Source organism: Pholcus phalangioides, unplaced genomic scaffold (genome assembly GCF_987345545.1).
Source record: "Pholcus phalangioides strain wild (caught in Gottingen) unplaced genomic scaffold, Ppha-v1.0 ptg000013l_1, whole genome shotgun sequence".
Taxonomy (NCBI): Eukaryota; Metazoa; Arthropoda; class Arachnida; order Araneae; family Pholcidae; genus Pholcus; species Pholcus phalangioides.
In genome coordinates, this window is record NW_028301606.1 from 10,373,435 (window position 1) to 10,393,199 (window position 19,765).

General features: G+C 33.5%; 1 protein-coding gene across 1 annotated transcript in view; it reads left to right on the forward strand.

Moving 5' to 3' along the window:
* Positions 1–19,765, forward strand: part of LOC149078585 (dynein axonemal heavy chain 8-like) — a 294,865-nt gene that overhangs the window by 21,591 nt on the left and 253,509 nt on the right. Inside the window, exons 10-15 of the mRNA XM_089241134.1 lie at positions 1,534–1,782; positions 5,305–5,502; positions 5,704–5,780; positions 11,185–11,278; positions 12,218–12,337; positions 15,563–15,698. Of these exons, the coding sequence (XP_089097260.1) occupies positions 1,534–1,782; positions 5,305–5,502; positions 5,704–5,780; positions 11,185–11,278; positions 12,218–12,337; positions 15,563–15,698 (874 nt within the window). The remainder of the gene's footprint in view (positions 1–1,533; positions 1,783–5,304; positions 5,503–5,703; positions 5,781–11,184; positions 11,279–12,217; positions 12,338–15,562; positions 15,699–19,765) is intronic.

Genomic DNA, 19,765 nt, shown 5'->3' on the forward strand with positions numbered 1-19,765 from the left:
TTATGTCAAGTACAGTGTTTTATCTTTTAAAATATCAGTTTATTTTAATTATTAATTGCAAAATATCAGTTTTAATGTTCTAATTCTTTTTGTTCTACACAGATTCTATTCAGTAAAATTAAATTACTGCATATGCTAGATTTACTCATTCATACCCATAAGATTCCTTTGCACAAATGAAAAGTTTGAAAATACTCTCTCGATTGAAGCTGAGCTGGCAGGACTCATTACCAAAATCATTGCTAGTTGAGATGCAGCATTGATTGAAAAACTGCTGCCTTTTTGGAATTCTCCTGTACTAAAAGACATGGGATTAAACCAGCGGTTCTCAACTGGCACTCTGTGGAGCCCTTGGGGCTCCATGTGCACTTCCCAGGGACTCTGCGGCTACTCGAGGAAAATAAAATACATCTGTAAATTTGATGAATAAATAAAAAAAAGGCCTATGGGGTGCCGCCATTAAAAATTATTCACAAAAAAGGCTCCTCGACCCAAACAGGGCTCCACCATAGAAACTATGGACTGAAAAGGGCTCTGTGAGTCAAAAAAAATTGAGAACCGCTGTATTAGACAATTATCCTGTTGCACTGAGAGGTTCAGTTTCATTCAAAAATGGCATAAGTGCTTGGTAGCAACCAAAGTTAAAATCTCACTTACCTCTCGATGGAAGTTGAAGTAATATTCTAACTTTGAAATATTCTAACTTGAGATATATTTTTTTTTTATGATGTGAACTGTAGAAGTTGGGTATATAAAATGAAAGACACATTTTTGTGTACTTTTTTTAACCCATTAACACCAGTTGGAAAAAAAATCTGCCATTCTGAATTTACATTTTTTCTTTGCCGTTGGTGGGAGTGGTTCCCACTTAGTGTTTCTTTTCTTTCAAAAAATTAGTCTTTAATGGGTTAATATAAAAAAAAATTTTATAATTAAAATTTTTTTTTCACATTTTTTAAAGCTAGGTTTCCATTACCATTTCAATTGCTGTTTAATTTTTAATCTCTTAAAAAAAAAAAGAGGTAATGTAATCTCATGTAAAGTATTACAGTAATTACTTTCTATATGTTCTATATGGGGAAACAATAAAAAAAAATTTTATGAATTTTGAAACAATAAAAAAAAAATTTTTGATAAATTGTTTTTCATCTTCACTGATGTTTAATGCTCAGCAATAAACATCAGTGAGCTGCAAAAAAAAAAAAAAAAAAAAAAAATTATGGAAGTTTTCAAAAACAAAAAAGGTTTTTTGAAAAAGTTCAGCAAGATTTCATTTAGTGAATATACAATATTCAAAACTGTCTTTTGAGTTTATTAGATTCCCAGTTAAATTTTTAGCATTAAATTTTGCTCTTCTGTAATTGCCATTCCTGGTTTCTTTGACGATTCTGGAAGGGTATTATCATAAGTATAATGAAAAATGGTAAAAAAAAAGAGAAATTAAAAGTATTGTGTTAGTTTTATTGTTCTGTGAATAACTTCACATGATTGAAATTATTTAATTTTGAATTAATTTTGCTTGAACGTTATTAGGTAACAAAGCAAGTTGTCAAGGTATGCAAAATATATATCACTGATAACCATCAATCTCAAATTTGGGCTATGGATCCAAAGATTTCAATGATGAGAATGAAAGACTGTATACAAGTGTTTGAGGAATACCAAAAAGCTTTTGAGGAAGCTAAAGCTACACCATTGGACATGGGCTTTGGACGATCATTTGAGTTCTCTCAAATGTATGTTCTGAACACATTTGCATCTTTCTGTGAAAGGCTGAAAATGGTAATCTTCTAAATTTTTGTTATTTCAGATGTTTTTCATCTTTTCATAAGAAAAACAAAAAGTTACACATAAATGGTAAAAAAGATGGCAATAATAATAATAGTAAATAATAATAGTAAAACATAAATGGTAAAAAAGATGGCAATAATAATAATAGTAAATAATAATAGTAAAACATAAATGGTAAAAAAAATGGTAAATAAAGTCTAGAAGTGGCAGTAGCACCACTTATATAACACATAACATGCACACCTCAGATTCTCATAAATCTTCCTTCCTTCATTCTCATCTTCCTTCCCTTCCAGGAACAGCACATACAGAAACGTGACACTTTCTGGCATGCATCAATTATCATCTGAGATTATGATCAGCTAGCAGAAATGCTCAAGACTGCCCTGAGTTTTTCCATATATTTGGGGTATTGAAGAAGTGAGACAGTGCTAACTTATTTGTTGTTTTCACGCCTTCGGGACACAAACATATGGCCAAGAAAATATGTTTTAATTAAATAATATATTCAATAACATTACACAATAAATGACAGATAAATGTATTAAGAAACAATTAACTTTTACTATCAAACTTATAATAAATCAAAACTGCAATTTGAGCGTCAGTAACTAAAATACACAACACCCCCCCTTCAAAGAAATCAAAAACATTTAACGAATAAACATTTTGGTTCACTCGCTATTTTTTCTTTGTCATTTAAACCAAAAGCTCCTTTTGGTCACATCATGATTAGGGACTCACTCCCTCAACTCTAATGAACATGACACTAAGTGTCTTCAGTGCTTTAAAAATTAAACTCTCATTATTTGTCACGAAAAAGCAAATCATTCTGAAGGGCCTTAATGCTCCCAACTATAACTGCATTATCAATGCCCCTGCAGCAAGTGGTGACCAAAAAATTGGTATTGGCGCCTAAAATTTTCTTCGCTTAATTGCCGAGAAAGCACAAAATATTTGGAATTTATAGCAGCATATCTGCCAACATGAAGAGGGTCATTGTACCTTGAAAAAGTCAAAATAAACATTATTTTGGACTTTTTTTTTCTGGGTAAAAATTTTTTGGGTGGCTAAATTTTTTCTAGTGCCTAAATTTTTTGATTTGTCCAGCCCTGATAATAGGTCCAAAAATTAAGAACTAAATATCATGATGTTTCAGATATGAATGTGAGAATGTCTTGATATTGACGCCATTTCCATTGACTATAAATGTATTTTGCTCTCTGACTCTGGAGAAATGTGTAAAACAAATATGTTATGGCGAGGGAATTTAAAGTGCCATGTAAGCAAATGATTGCAACTTGACTGCCTTTTGGAATTCCAAGTGGGAGCAAGAATTTAGGAGTTTCTTGTTTTTTATGACTAATATATTTGAAGTGGAATTTTTGGAATCAATATTTTAAGGTGGGAATTGTGCTCACCTCATGATACAATTGTCGGATAGCAAACATATTAAATTAATTAAAATAAAATAAATGAGAAGTATTACTCATACACATTGAAAAACTCTGGAATAATATGTTTGTGTCGCATATTAAATTTTTAATGTAATTATTTAAACTTCAGACATTTTCATCAAATAATTAATCAGCCATAGAAATTAACCTTTAAACAAACATAATTAAAATTAATCAAATTGAACATTTAATTGCGATTTGGGCCATATTTAAATTAAATCTATTCATAAAAGAAACATGTTTGGCAGTGAAAAAGATTGGTTTGTCCCTCCAAAGCAAAGCATGCTGAAATCTTCTATATATGTCGTAGAATAATCACTGTTACTGCAGAACAATCTGGACGAATTTTAAGAAAAATGTAGAAAACACTATTTGTGGTTTTCACTGCAGAACATTTCCAGTCAGCAAAGGCTTGTTGTAGAACCCTGAAAAACATTGTTTTAAAGCACACACAAATAAATAGATTTAACAAAGGCTGATCATCATCGGGCCCCTTTGCAGCCTTAAATCAAGCCAAAAAATGGCCCTTAAAGCTGCATTTTTGATATTTGAAGGGGTCCCCGCTCAAGAATTTTGAGCACCCTAAAAGACAACCTAATATGCAAAATGACTGCAAAAAAGTGAGTATTAATGTAACTGAGCTATTTCTGTTACAAAAAGGTCTAATTTGATTGCTTAATTGAACAATGGGAATTTTGAAGGATATTTACGTCTATGTTTCAATGTCTGGGGTGCCATTCAGTGTAAACCAAGTCATGGTACAACAATTTTTGTTATGTACCGTATATACCCATGTATAAGCAGAGTTATTTTGTTGAAAAATTTGTTCCTTCATTTGAGTGGGGAAATGGGGGGGGGGGGGGTCTTATACATGGGCCAGTTTTTGAGCCGAAAATATCGACTCCCCCCCCCCCTCCTCACTTTACCACATCATATAGCTACATGGCTTGCTTGAAGATCTGCAACATCATTGGACTATTTCAAATGGCATCACTAAATCAGTACAGTAATATTTGTTGCTATAGATGCATTACAAATCAGTAGAGTGATATTTTTAGCTATGTTCAAACCTGAGGATGTTAAAGCCAAAGCAAAGAAATTAGAAACATTGTTGGCTTTGATACCTGGAGGTTGAAAATGAAAACAAAGATGCCACACCGTATGATGACTTCACTATCCATGTTGGGCTTGGAGGAATCAAGAAATAGATTAGGATTAGAAAGTTCGAATCATTTATCATTGTAACTTTTATTGCATGAAAATGTAAAAATAATTCTCTTTCCCCCCAAATTGTGCTGATTTTGAGGGGGTCGGCATATACACAGCTTTTCAATTCATTGCAGTTTTGGTGGTCTTGAAGTGAGGGGGTTTGGCTTATATGCGAGTATATACGGTACAGGGAAATGTGGTAAGAAAGAGATGATGGCGAAGTAATGAAAATGAAAAAAAAGTCTTTCTCCTTGATAAGAATGAGAATAAAATCTGTCCAAAAGTTGAAATATTTTTGGAGAAAATGGCGGTCACAACATTGTTGAGACAGCATTCTGACCAGTTGGGAGTGAATAAATATTATAGTTAACAGAATTCAAACAAGGGCAGATATTTAGAGTCTGTATTGTGGTTGATTCTGCAGCCAAAGTAGCATAAATGTTTTATTCTTTCTGAGGCACGCAGTATCCATGATCACAGTCACATACAGTAGGGCTGGAAATACAATATCCAAGAAACCCCAGTGTGGATGAAAACCTGTGTTGAATAGTAGAAACAAACAAACATTGCATAAAATTATGAACAAAAATGAGATGACTGCTGGTTAAAAAGTTTAATATTTTAAACCAGATCAGCACTAAAATATTAAAAGGGAACTCCACAAGCAGGGTATTTGTGGAAAAACCACTATTCCAAAATTTCTCGTCACTGATAAAAATTCTACTCGGAATCTGTTGTTTTTTTTTTCCAGCCATCTCCTGTATCTCTAAATGGCAGATATTTATTGAAAATATTTCCCAAGACTAGTCTCAAATGAAATTTCCATAGTATTTTATTTGTGTTACAGATATGTGAACTCTTGGAAACAATTGAAAATCTGTCTATTCTGTATCGCTGTTATATAGAAGGGACAGAGATTTTTGCTTCGAAGTTGACCTCTATTGTCAACTCTATCAAGAGTAAATCATATGACCTGCTTGATCACAGAAAACAGGATTTTGATGCCGACTATGTGGAATTCAAAAGGCATATTGGAGAATTGAAAGTATGTATCTAAAATTGTACACAACTAAGATGTTAGACTTTGTCTTGTGTCTTCAATGGTAAAAACATTGAAGTGTATTTATTCATTTCATTGGCAAATATGCATCAATTTGACACTGTAATCTTTATTCCCCTATTAACACCACCGATGAATAATTGTTGTATTAAAATATATTAATTTCAATTTATTTTCAATTAACAGGATAATCTTCAAGAATTTCTGAATAAACAATTTGAGAAAGTTCCCCATACTCTGAATGGCTTGCGTCTACTGAGAAAGTAAAGTATTTTTGGGTTCAGATTTTTTATCAGCCTGAACATCTGTATATATATATATATGTCAAAAACAATATCGGACCCAAAACAGAACCCTGAGGTACCCCCTTTTTCACTTCTTGAAAAGTACTAACTTCTTTTTGAATAACAACTGCTTGTTTCCTGTTGCAATAGTATGATTTAAACCATTCAAGTGTGTTTCCTTTCACTCCTATTTCAAATAGTTTATTTGTTAAAATCCACAAAATCGAATGCTCTTTTCAAATCTAGGAACATAGTTATGGAACATTTATTATTGTTAGTCATGATTACATAAAAATCAGTTTTTTTCTGATTTTAAATATTTTTATGTGCATTCTAGAGATGTGTGAGGTGAGAATATTCTCTGAGAAATAAGTTATCAAGACTAAATATTCTGAGAATATTCTTCTGGATGTAAATATTGGAGAATAATCGAGAATATTCATTTTTCTTTTAAATAATTTAAATTTTTTTACTAATTTTGTTTATATTATGAAATATAAATCAGCTTTTTCATTGTCTGAAACATTTACAACAAAACAATTTTTTGTATAATCACCCTCCATGACAACTTGTAGTTCGAGAATATTCTCAATCAAGCTGAAATAGATTTTAGAAACCCTAAGATTAAAACCTTAAAAAGTTATTGAAAATTAGATAATTCTTTAGAAATTTGTGCAAAGCAAAGCATAAAACTCAAAGGAAGCTATTCTTATACAATCACCTTCATTCTAAGAAGATACAGAACTGTTGTTTTCTTTAATGTGCATACACTTAAATTCTGTATCACTCATATTTCTTTGCAAGTAGTGCAATTCAGCCATGTTGGTTTTATTTTCTTGCTTTTAAACTTTAATATTGTGGGCTACAACCCTCTATATTCCCTGTCTTCTTGATGGGAAGAAAGATGGGAGACATTCTTGAGAATATTCTCTCGAAGGACTACTATTATAAATTACCAGAGAATATTCTTATCGTAAAATAATAAAAATTATTCTGAAGTTATTTATAGAGATTATTTATTATAATGCATGTTATTGCAAATATTCTTGAAAATAATCTCTGGAAACACTACTATTATAAATAACTGAAGAATATTCTCATCAACGAGGAAGGACTATTATAAAAATAACTAGAGAATATAATTCTTATTATTTTCAATAAGAATATTCCCCAGTAATTTGTAAAAGTAGTCCTTCCAGAAAATATTTTCAATGATATTATATATATACACTGAAGAGCCAAAAAAACTGGTACACCTGCCCAATATCGTGTAGGGCCCCCGCGAGCACGCAGAAGTGCCGCAACACGACGTGGCATGGACTCGACTAATGTCTGAAGTAGTGCTGGAGGTAATTGACACCATGAATCCTGCAGGGCTGTCCATAAATCCGTAGAAGTAAGAGGAGGTGGAGATCTCTTCTGAACAGCATGTTGCAAGGCATCCCAGATATGTTCAATAATGTTCATGTCTGGGGATTTTGGTGGCCAGTGGAAGTGTCTAAAGTCAGAAGAGTGTTCCTGGAGCCAGTTTGTAGCAATTCTGGACGTCTGGGGTGTCGCATTGTACTGCTGAAATTGTCCAAGTCCGTCGGAATGCACAATGGACATGAATGGGTGCAGGTGATCAGACAGGATGCTTACGTACCTGTCACCTGTCAGAGTCGTATCTAGACATATCAGGGGTCCCATATCACGCCAACTGCACACCCCCCATACCATCACAGAGCCCCCACCAGCTTGAACAGTCCCCTGTTGACATGTAGAGTCTATGGATTCATGAGCCTGTCTCCATACCCGTACACGTCCATCAGCTCGAAGCAATTGGAACCGAGACTCGTCAGACCAGGCAACGTGTTTCCAGTCCTCAACAGTCCAATGTCTGTGTTGTCGGGCCCAGGCGAGGCGTAAAGCTTTGTGTCGTGCAGTCACCAAGGGTACACGAGTGGGCCTTCGGCTCCGAAAGCCCATAGTGATGATGTTTCGTTGAATGGTTCGCGTGCTGACACTTGTTGATGGCCCAGCATTGAAATCTGCAGCAATTTGCGGAAGGGTTGCACGTCTGTCACGTTTAATGATTCTCGTCAGTCGTCGTTGGTCCCGTTCTTGCATAATCTTTTTCCGGCCGCAGCGATGTCGTAGATTTAATTTTTTACCGGATTCTCGATATTCACTGTACACTCGTGAAATGGTCGTACGTGAAAATCCAAATTTCATCGCTACCTTGGAGATGCTATGTCCCATCTCTCGTGCGCCGACTATAACACCACGTTCAAACTCACTTAAATCTTGATATCCTTGAATATGGATATTATCTCAAGAATTTTACATCTCTAGTGCAGTCAAACCTTTTTAAGGGGGGGTCACTTGGGGAGTAGTGATGTGCTTAAAAAATAGTAAGCCATAGTCATGCTCTCTCTTTCACCATTTGTCCTTCTCCCAATCATGTTTTCATTGCACATTAAACCAGCCCTACACAAAGCTGTTTTAATGTGCAATGAAAACATGTTCATTGACTATTCAACCCAGTTCATCATAAAAGTTGATTAATTTTAATTAGTTTATTCACTTATCTAAATTTGTCCTGTTATCTAAAATCATGGAATTTGATAAAAACAAAGATTTTGCCATTTTGACTTACAAAAGATGTGTACATTAATACTATAAGGACCATGCCGGCCATTTTGACTATTTTTGATCTCTCTCGATATTCATAATGAACTGGATCGCTTAAAATGTTGAAGTTTCATAACTTTTTCTAAAAATGCTTAAGTATTACACTGCCCAGCTACCATAAATTTAAAAAAAAAAATTGCCTTCAATATTTTTAGTTATACCTAAAAAGACCATCACCTGTCAAATTGACTGGTAACGTTGTAGGTACTTTCATAGCCTTGCACAGCGTATATTTCATCGAATCATGGCATGACATTTCTACTCATATAGATATGCTCACTTTGACTAATTGAAAGCATCCATAATGATCAACTGATAACAAAATAAAAATACTAATGTGGCCAAAAATTTTGTGATGCAAATCTTTGAATCTTATCTAAAAGCTATTAGAGAAATTTGAGCACGTGATGATTGTTTTTCTTCATCAATACTTGCTAAAATACTAAAGCGGAGCAATACTACCTTGGTAGGTATAATAATAAAAGATCGAAATTTAATTTCATGGGAAATTTGTGATACTGTTCCCCCCCCCCCCCCCACCACCTATTCAAAATGCATTTGATGTCTTTGCTTCTGGGTGAAAAGGGAAAATATTCTTCTACTTTGTTTAGAGTGCTGTATGCCTCTAGAGGCGGAACAGTAATATATGATTTATATACTATGTTCAATGCATTGAAATACTCAAACATAAATTTTCAAAATGAGAAAATTTCTGAAACTGTTAAAAGTGTTAAACAAAGTACACTGTTAATCAGATGGCTCAAAAGAATTCTGTTCGCATAAATTCCGTTGCCAATGTGCATTTCCACAGCATTCAACATAGCCTCAACAAATGCTTGGTCGATTTGTAAAAATAAAAAATAAAACTGGGAAAGTTAATTTCCTTCTTGTTGAAAAAATTAGATGAAAAGCTTAGAGACCCTTATTTCTTCAGGAAATCAATTTTTCTTCGAACAAAAACAACAAGCTGTACTCTACCAGGAAAAATACATGTTGGGTCTCGTAATGCAATAACTTATATAATAATAAATAATATTTATTAAATTAATTTAATATTAATTAAATAAATTTTCAATGCATAAAAAATCTGTATTGGGAAAATGTGTTTCCAATGTAATGAAGCCAAACCATGACTTTTCCTCAGTTAATCAGTTATTGACTGACCATTAAATTTCTTTTTGTCGATTGGTTTGTTTTCATAGTATGTCAAAATGGCCTTTAAAAAAATAATTTAATTATTTAATTATTTAAACTAGTTAATCAACCTAATTAGATACCCTTACACATACCTAAAGTCTTAACTTTAAAAAAATAATAATTTACAGCCATCAAAACTATTTGAAAAAGGTACACAGAGGCATGTTTGCTTCTGAAGCGAAGAGGTTAAAAATAAAATTTAATTAACAAAATTTGTCTAAAAAAATCAGAGTTTTTATATTCTGTTGCTTACCTGCACTCATACCTGCATTTACACATAAAAAACCTTACTAAAATCAAGATTTTATTATCAAGATGTATCAGTCCTTCTAGGTAGAACAAAATGGTGGTCCTTCTAGTGTTAAAACATCATTAGTTGTTTTTTGTTGCTTTATGACTAAAAAGTTATAATTGATAAAACAAAACAATGGTTCAAGACCATCAGCATTTATTAAAATGAAAATTGAATTTATAGAAATATTAATGAATAATAAATTTATAGAAATATTAATGAATAATAAATTTATCCCAGTTTACTAAAAGCACAAAAGTGTTTTCAGCATTTGAATCGACACACTTTTCTGTTCACCTCTAAATGGTGGAAATGGGCTGCAATGTACCAGTATATATATAGGATAAAAATGATGCAAATATAGACATAATTTTTACGATTTTGAAGTGAATGCCTAGCAGGGCTGCAACTAGAAACAAAAATTTACTCTGTCACCCAGGACCAGTTATTCATTTTAGCACCCCACTCCCGTAATTTTTAACGGGAAAGCAGTGAACTCGGTAAACTCAGTAACAGCAGTAAACTCCCTTCCTGATTCAGCACCTACGGGAAGCAGACAGCCACCCCACCCCTAGTTGTGGCCCTGATGTCCACTTCACCACTACGAGAAATTTAAAAAAAGGGGTTAAATTTTTAAAGTTAAGAAGAAAGCATGAGATTAAAATGAATGGTATTCAAAAATTATTTGACATTTATAATTCTTCTTCAGAGCAATGATATAACACTTAGTGGGGATAAAATCCAGTGGACTTGGGTGCTTAGCAAATGTGACTTTTGTTTTTAATGTTAAATTTCTTTTCAAATTGTTTGTTTCGAAACTAAAATAAAGCTGTATGTTATATTACACTGGACAGGATCGACCTTGGGGGGGGGGGGGGGGGTTCCGGGGATTTCTTCTTTTTAAATTTGAGCCCCCCCAACCTCCAAAAAATTTCAATTATCAGCCATTGGTTAAGATAGTTTATATGGTTGATATTTTGTTTTGATTTTTTATTAAATCATTCAAATTTTGTCCACTGGAAAGTGGCCTGAGCCCCCTTATGCTTCTTCTCTGCATACACCTCTGTCAACATGTGCAGGATAAAAAGGGGTTATTAAAAATAAGATGAATAAATATTAGGCCTAATGTGTTTAGGGGATGACCATTGTGCATTCAATTGAGTAATTAAAAAAATCAGTTCGAGAATGAATGATTTTAGATTACTTTCTTTCACTCTAAAGGTTTGAAAAACTTGGCATACCAGGCCTGGACACAGATCGCCAATACCGCAATATATTTCTTCGTTTTCGGGAAGAAATTGATTTCATTATATCGGTAAGAATAAGTTTGTTCTTCTATTTAATGCGTTAGTATTTCAAATTGATTAACAAAACTAGTTTATGACTATTTTATTGCTTAGCTATGGGAGAAAAATTGGTTGCTGGTGTATCATAAGAACTTGGTTTTTCTTTTGGTTTTATTTTTCATCGTTACAAAAGTAGCATTATTCTGTGAGGTCTCACAGTTTTTAATGCATTCCGAATCACATAATATCAATGAAAATTTTTAATGTTTTGTTTCAAGCTTTTGAAAAAATTGTAATTTTTAAGAGCGCTTAATAATTTTTTCTCACTGCAGCCTAGTTCTTTACAGTGAAAAGCAGTAAAACATGTATAAAAGATATGCCTGAATTTAGCATTTATATTTTAATGATCATTAATATTTTTTATCATGTATACTGAAATTGACTAGCTCTTTCAAGAAAAAGCTGACACATTTCTATTTTTCTATTTACTAATCAAGTTTTTAGTTGATTTTACAAAATATGTTTTACTTTGTTATTTATGCTATGATTTCTCCACCCTCCCCCATCATTTCGGATATAGTAAACTAGCTAATATAATAAAATACTTTTTATAATAAAGTTGGTTCCTCAACTTTATTGTGAAAGGGTTTGACTATATAAGTAATATTTTTTTCCCTTAGGAAAAATGAGAAACTTCAACGAAATTCTAAGAATATGCACTTATTCCAAAACATTTTTGGTTTATCTATATGCAATTATGTTACCATAACAGCTAATATATGTGATTAAAATAAAAAATCCAGATTATACTCATTAAAAGCCTTGTACTCTAGCATTTAATTGTAAAAACTAGTCACATACATTGCCAGAGATGATATTAACATAAATTCTTTTTTTTACATCATTTCTAACTGTAAAAGTTTATTAATTTATATTGAAATAAACTATCAACATATGCTTATCTTCAGACATATAATGACGGAAGGCTTAACCCATCTGTTGGAAAGATGATGCCTCCACTTGCTGGTAAAGTGTTATGGGCACAAACTCTTTATAAGAAGATAGAAGAACCAATGCTGCAGTTGAAGGTGATGATTAATTTTTTAAACAGATCATGAGTATGGGAAATAATGTTATTCTTTACTATATATTGCTATTTTGACCGCTTATAACAAATAACTGATTTGGAGAAGTACAGATGTAACAAAGTTTTCAATTGAACATCATTGTTATTATTTCATTGAGTTCTTTCTAATGTTAACCACAAATATTTTTATCAGCAAATACCTTGCTACAGTGCATTACTACAATCGATAACACTCCTCTTGTTTGCTCTTAGAAGATATAATTTAGCTTAGTTTCTCAGTTTTAACTTTTTAAAACTGGTCAAGGTTCTTGAACTTAGTTTTCACCGCTATTGTAAAATATATATATATATATTTTTGCTTCATACTTTTCTTTCTCAAATAAAATTTTACTGGTTACCTTGCTACAGAGTAGATGCATCAGTTTTTTTCCTCAATCATCTGACAACCTAAATATTTGGTACTGTAAGACCAGTCGTGGCCCAGGCTCTGTCCCATGTGGGATATAAGCCTTTTACCCTGAGAGGTTGGACCACGCTGAAAATTTTGATGGGTTGCATGCAGACCGAAATATTTGGTACTGGTTCATTGATTCGAGCATTCAGTATGTTGCAGTTATTGTGTATGATATATAACTTGAACATCGCACTTAGAATATCTAAGTGCGAAATGTTATGCACTATTATTAAAATTACTATCATGCATGCAGAATATACAGTGAAACCTGAGTATAACAATACTGTCTAAAATGCAGGGGTGGGAACACTACACCAAAATTAAAATCTTACTCAAATAGTGTATTTTCTTTTTTTATTGTGCCAAATAGGCAATTTTGTCTTAGTGAGCTCAGAACTTCGAAAAAGGATGCTAAAACGTTCTTCCTGCGTGCCGTGAAACTATTCTTTCCGATATAGAAATGTTTTATTCCTCCACTGGTACTTCAGCACCACTTCCCCTCCTTCCATTCTCCATGGTTGTGCCCTTGAAAAGTAGAGTTCTCTGTTGGAAAATAATTTGACTACTGCAATGTATGGTACTGTATTGGAAAAAAAATATATTGTGGGCTAACCATGTGTGTGCTTTTTACGCTTTACCAGTACCACAAAGATATTTTCTCCATTTATAAACGAATATTTTCAATCCAAAAATATTTCATTTTTATTTATCCTTACTTTAGACCAGTGATTCCCAACGTGGGCATTAACGCCCCCGGGGGTGATGCAATGTTCCAGGGGGATGGTAGAAGCTACGGGTATAACATAGGATCCTGTAGGTTAGATTGCATTGGGGGCGATGGAAGAAAAAATTTCTGGAGAAGGGGGTGATGGGACAAAAAAGGTTGGGAAACTATGCTTTAGACCGTCATGAGACAGTTTAGTTTTACCCTACTGTTATAGACCATCATGAGACAGTTTAGTTTTACCCTACTGTTATAGAGCTGGGCTTTAGCTTGCCAAGCCCTAGTGGTAGAAAGCTATTGATTTGTCGAACTTCTAACGAATTGGTACATGTTGGAATGTGTGTGTACGTATAGTGAACCTTCGAAAGTTTGTTTCTGTGTAATACTTTTGTTATGTGTAGTGCTTTGCCATCTGCAATCAATTTTTTTAAACTATGAGTTTTTCTCAACTCTTAGTAATTGAAGTGTAATGAATGAATAATTATTCCATTGTGGGCCTGTTGCTCTATGCGGCGAGACTTTTTAACGGGGAGATCTGCTCGCATTAGCGCCTCAAAGTTGGGAACTGCAGAAAACTAACTTCAGCCGACCACCACTGCGCGGCAGTGGGGTTTGAACTCGGATCCTCACTATGACCACTCGACCACCTCAGCAGCAGTGGTTGTTGGCTAAGTAGGACTTTCTGTGGTTTTTAAATCTCAAGTCTGCTATTCCTTTGAAAAAAAAATATGTTGCCATGGTGATCAGCAAACCTGCAACACAAATATACACCCATTTACATATCCACGCATCACGATTTGGGTTAGAAGATTGGTGCTACCAACTACTACTGTACATAAAAGTATAAAAACATTAAAAATTAAGATTTTTCTATTGAATAAATTACTAATTTAAGGAGAAAAAAAATTGAAAACTTATTATACAAAATTTTCAGCCTATTCAAACTGCTGCTGTTCTAAATAATGTCCTCAGCTAGCAAAAACTGTGATTCATCTTAAATAGACTATTTACTGCACACCAATTCCGATCATATATCACCATACAGCAGTTTCCAAGCAGTGGAGTTCAGTGGGAAATGAAGGCTCCATCCATCTGTGGTCGCCGCAGGCTCAGTAGGTAAAGAACTTGCTTCTGACATTCTATGCCCGGATTCTAACCCATAGACCTTGATGTTAACCTTCATAGTGGAAGATGAGCATCTTACCACTTCGCCACTCGGGCTCAACCTTAAATAGACTGGTGTGAAAAGTTTGTCTGTTAAAAATATGGCAGCTTTTTTTTTAATAAATTTGTTTTTTATTTTTATTTTTGTTTTGTTGTAAATTTCCCAAATATTGTGGCTTTAATTCATTGTTTTTTGTTTTCTAACATTAATTTTTCTGCTCCAATTTATACATTCTTGCTCTAAAACTTAATTTTTGCTGCTCTAAAAATTGCTCCAAAATGAACTTCATACCTTCCGACACCCCTGATAATGATAAACCTGCCTATAACAACACTTTTTTGGTCCCAACAGAATTCCTATTCAGTAAAAAATAGCATAAATACCCAAACTGTGTACAATAGCCTGTCTGTAACAGTATTTTTTCTAGGTCCCTACAGTATTGTTATAGACAGGTTTCACTGTATTTAATTTTGACTAAATGCATCCTGGTTGGAGTATAACAAATACTTTTGCTGATTTATTTTACTTTTTGTATCAGCAGATCTGACTGTATGATAGATTTTGCATTATTGTGATAGTAAATATTTTTGATTAAGATCGATTGTCACTTGTCTACAAATATATAGGAGGAAAAGAATAACAGAAGAGAGTACAGTAGGTTGCAAGGACTGAATTAATTGTCTTTTTATTTGTGTTCTAAATCTGAAATTGATATTTGCGTTCTTTAAAAAATACTTGTAAATATAGCTAAGAACTAAATAAGAATATATTTATAAAGGATATAGGATTTTAAAAAAAAATTCAAAACAAAATGTAAGTCAATATTATACACATTCTTATATATTTCTAAATGTTCATTCACAAAAATCTATTATACTTTCAGGGCCAAATTCATCTTATACCTCATGAATTTTCCAAGGAAATAATTAGTGCCTATAATGCCATTGCTAAGATGCTTGTGAAATATGAAGTAAAATATCATAGGGAATACTTCAAAACAGCAGAAAATGCGGTTAAATGTAAGTGAAAATCTTCAAGATATTACTTAGCTATTTAGGTAGATTTATTACTTTATTGATGCTTTCTCAAAGCCCTTGCAAAATGTACTTACCTATAAAGTCTTTGTGAATGTGTTCCTGTCTACTGCATTTCTTTGATTTGCCAAACCTGGTCTCAATATTATACAATATAGGATTAAAATTTTTATGGTCATGGATCAAAATGATTATTTTTTTATTGCTCAAACATTTGCTTTGGAAATGCCAAAAGAATAAATTAATAAAATAACAAACATGATCATACAAAGTTGATGGTTTTTATCATTATTATCACCTATATGCCATCCTGGGATTCAGCAAAAAGTGCCTTATAGTGCCGTGTTGTTAAAACTATTAATTTTGCCAACATACCATGTGAAAGTTTGTTGACAGAGTTTGGGTAACCACAAGATGACCATTTTCTCAGACCTCAGGAACAGGTGGACGTTCGATGAGAAAAGTCTGAAGATGGACTCAGGATGACAGAGAAGGGCAGGGCGACACTGGAGACACAGTGGAAGGAAAAACTATCAGTCAACTTGGAGATTGAAGGTACTGACCGGGTTCTGGTGCTAGAGAACACACTGCTACCTATGCCATTTGGAAGACAACATTAACTGGAAAGAATGACAGACGACAGAGATGAAAACTATCTGGACTCTAGGAAAAATATTTATTTATATTTTCATATCGGGGGAGGTTACGTAAGAGACATTCTGCCTCAAATTTTTGTGAGCGCGACTTTGCATTGCTCCTACCGGCAACTCAAGAAAGGTTTGTGACCTGTTGGCAGGTGAAAACGACAAAATCTCCTCGGAAACATGCTCCTGCCCTATTTAAAGGGGGGGGGGGGCGTATGGAGATGGATTTGGCTATTACAAGCGCAAAATACGTCATCACAAAAAAAAAATTCTCCCCTGAAAACTCCTTCCACATCAGGTGTTCGGAACAAGTAAACAGGCATGAAGTTGTACAAAAAAATTAAAATTTCAAAGCTTTTGATTAAAATCACAAATTCCACATTGTACATCTTTGAAATTGACATCTCAACTCAAGAAATAAAACAAGCTTTCCAACGGTACCTGATATCATATGTAATTATTCTTGTGTGTGTTTCATGACGTGCCAAAAAATTTGAACCTAGATAAAGGAAAATATAAAAAAAAAAATTCAAAAATTATTACTTCTTCGATGGCAATGAGACCAATTTGAACCGTATGACATTATTTTGATATTTCTCACCCTCACAATATTTTAACAGCAACAAATTTCTCTTAAGCATTGGAAATAGTAGAGAGGAAACGAAACAAGAAAAAAAATTAAATTTATAATTGAAAGACTCGCAGGTCTTGAAAGTTATCTAACTCTAGATTAACATACTAAATTTTTGAATCACAATATTTACTCAGAATATCCTGAAGACGAAAATTGGTTTAAAAAAAAAAAAATAATAATTTATGGATAATGAACAACGAGAGGGGGGGGGGGAACTCCATTTTTTCTTGCACTGAAGCGTTTCATGCATGAATGAACAAAAGACCTATCAGATATGGTGATCGCCTTCTTCCTCCTCTTTGATTCTCCTGGCTTTTCTCTCCCACACAAAAGAAAGAATATATTTTCAGAACTCACATTTTCTCACTCGAATTAATTCGGAATTACCCAAAATTTTACAGGAAGAATCAGAAAAACCCAAGGAATCTGTTGTTGAGCTCGAGAAATTGCTCAGACATCTGAATCATTTAATATTCCGGATTTCCCAACCAACACATACAGTGTGACGCGCAAAGAGTGTATGTCCTATACTCAAGCAACAATTTACAATGAAATGTTACAATTTCACTTCAGAAATGTTACACATATAAAAAAAATATGTTTGGATAATCACTAGATTCTTTCTAGTCTACAACAATCATATGAAGATTTAAAAAAAAATGAAGTTATCCATGGTACAGATTTTTTAACTACTTTAATTGTCAATAAACTAAGAGCAATTATGAGTTTGATGTTTAAACTAAAATCTATTATTTCATATAACAGTTTAAGAGAAGCGTTCTATGCATAGGTATTCCCACTTATATTATATGGATTAACTATCTGGGGAGGAACATACAAAATTTCTATTCTATCTTTAAGCCGTTTATATGATTTTTTTCGACGAGATATTCTACACATTAACAATAATTTCTCTCTCATAATGCGATGTATCACTAATTCATTTTAATGTACGTCAACTTTATTTATATAAAGTATTGCTGTTCATGTATAAAAATTCTGACTGGTATCCCAACAGAGCAATTACACAAAGAAGTACTATGCGAATAGAAAATCTATATCATATAACATTACCAAGAAAAACAATTTATAAAAAATCTTTATGCGTTCTTGCTCCAAGGTTATGCAATGAGTTTAATGGTATTAATAAACAACAGCTTTGATTTAATATGTTTAAAAGAGCTATAATAAATTGCGTATTTGAAATAACAAATATTGGAACAGTTCATTTTATTTGATAATTAACTAATCACTGTAATTTGAGAGAGAGGGGTAGAATTTAAACATTTAAGTAATATTCTAAAAAAAAAAGAAGTTAATTTTGATATAGAATATTATTGTGTAATATTATTGACTATTGTTGTTTTTGCATACTTTTTTTTTTCTTCTCAAGGTTGCCGAGAAGATTGTCCCATTCATGTTACTGTTTATGACCCATGGAAGGATTATATTCCTTGTGACAACTTTTTTTTTTATTATATATATTAATTCAAAACAGCACACATAAATACATGGACACAAATATACAAAATAAAATAAAGACAACAGAACAAAAAACAAAACATACACTATGCAGCTCTTAGGGACCCACTAGTGTTTGTTTTGTAGTTTTCTTTTTGTCTTTCGGTCTTGTATGTTTTTGATTTTGTCTTGCCTATATATATAAATAAATAAATATAAATATACAGATAACACATACAAATATGGGCAAAATGTCTAGTCTGGATTATAATACAGTTTTGAATACACTTACGTCAATGGCGGGAAAAGTGTCCCACAATTTTTCTTTGGGACAGCCTCGACTGAAAAGTCATGGTTTTGGCCGCACCTGCAATGGAAATGGCAAATTCAATTTAGATTCAGCCAGGAGTGTCTTTTGAACATTGCTATCCTTCATGTCACTGAAAAATTGGTTTCTCAAGCATTCAGACAACATATCTTCAAAATTATACTCCTTAGTGAGTTTGCGAAAAATTATGTCAATGAGCTACACTGGTGTAAGAAATTAAGAGAATTTGCAGACTTCGTCGATTATCTCTAGAACTACTGTACCGATTTTAATGAAATTTCATATGCACATACATTGATACAATACAAAACAAATAACCATTCAATAATTGTAATACACACGCATAATCGTGCGTAACACTCATTGGAGTCGGAAGGTATGAAACAGCGGTTGCAGAATAAACAAAAAACTGGGTTAATAGGGGATATGGTCCCCTCTTACAGATATACAGGTCTCGCAGCGTGATTTCATACTTTAAATAAGGCAGTTTATCATTTCCTGTGGCAATTGGTCCCACTCGTTCAGCAACGCTGTTTTCATTCCCTGGATGGTTCCCGGAGGGGGGTTGCGAGTTGCAATTGCCCTCCCCACATGCTCTATAGGGTTAAGGTCTGAAGATCCGGCTGGCCAATCTATCCGACGAATATCCTCACTCTCTAGAAAATCGTCGAGCAGAAGAGCTCTATGTGGCCTCGCGTTATCGTCCATTAAAATGAACTCAGGGCCAACTGCACCCCTGAAAAGGCGAACATAGGGCTCCATGACCTCATCCCTATACCTCACATCAGTCACAGTGCCTCTTTCAAAGACATGGAGAGGTGTGCGGCCATCCAACATGATGCCTGACCAGACCATTAAACCTCCTCCTCCATAATGGTTGATTTCGCGGACATTGGAGGGTAGGTAGCGGGTCCCTGGTTCTCTCCATATGAACGTACGGCGAGAATCGGTGCTTAGGCTGAACCGGGACTCATCAGTGAAGAGA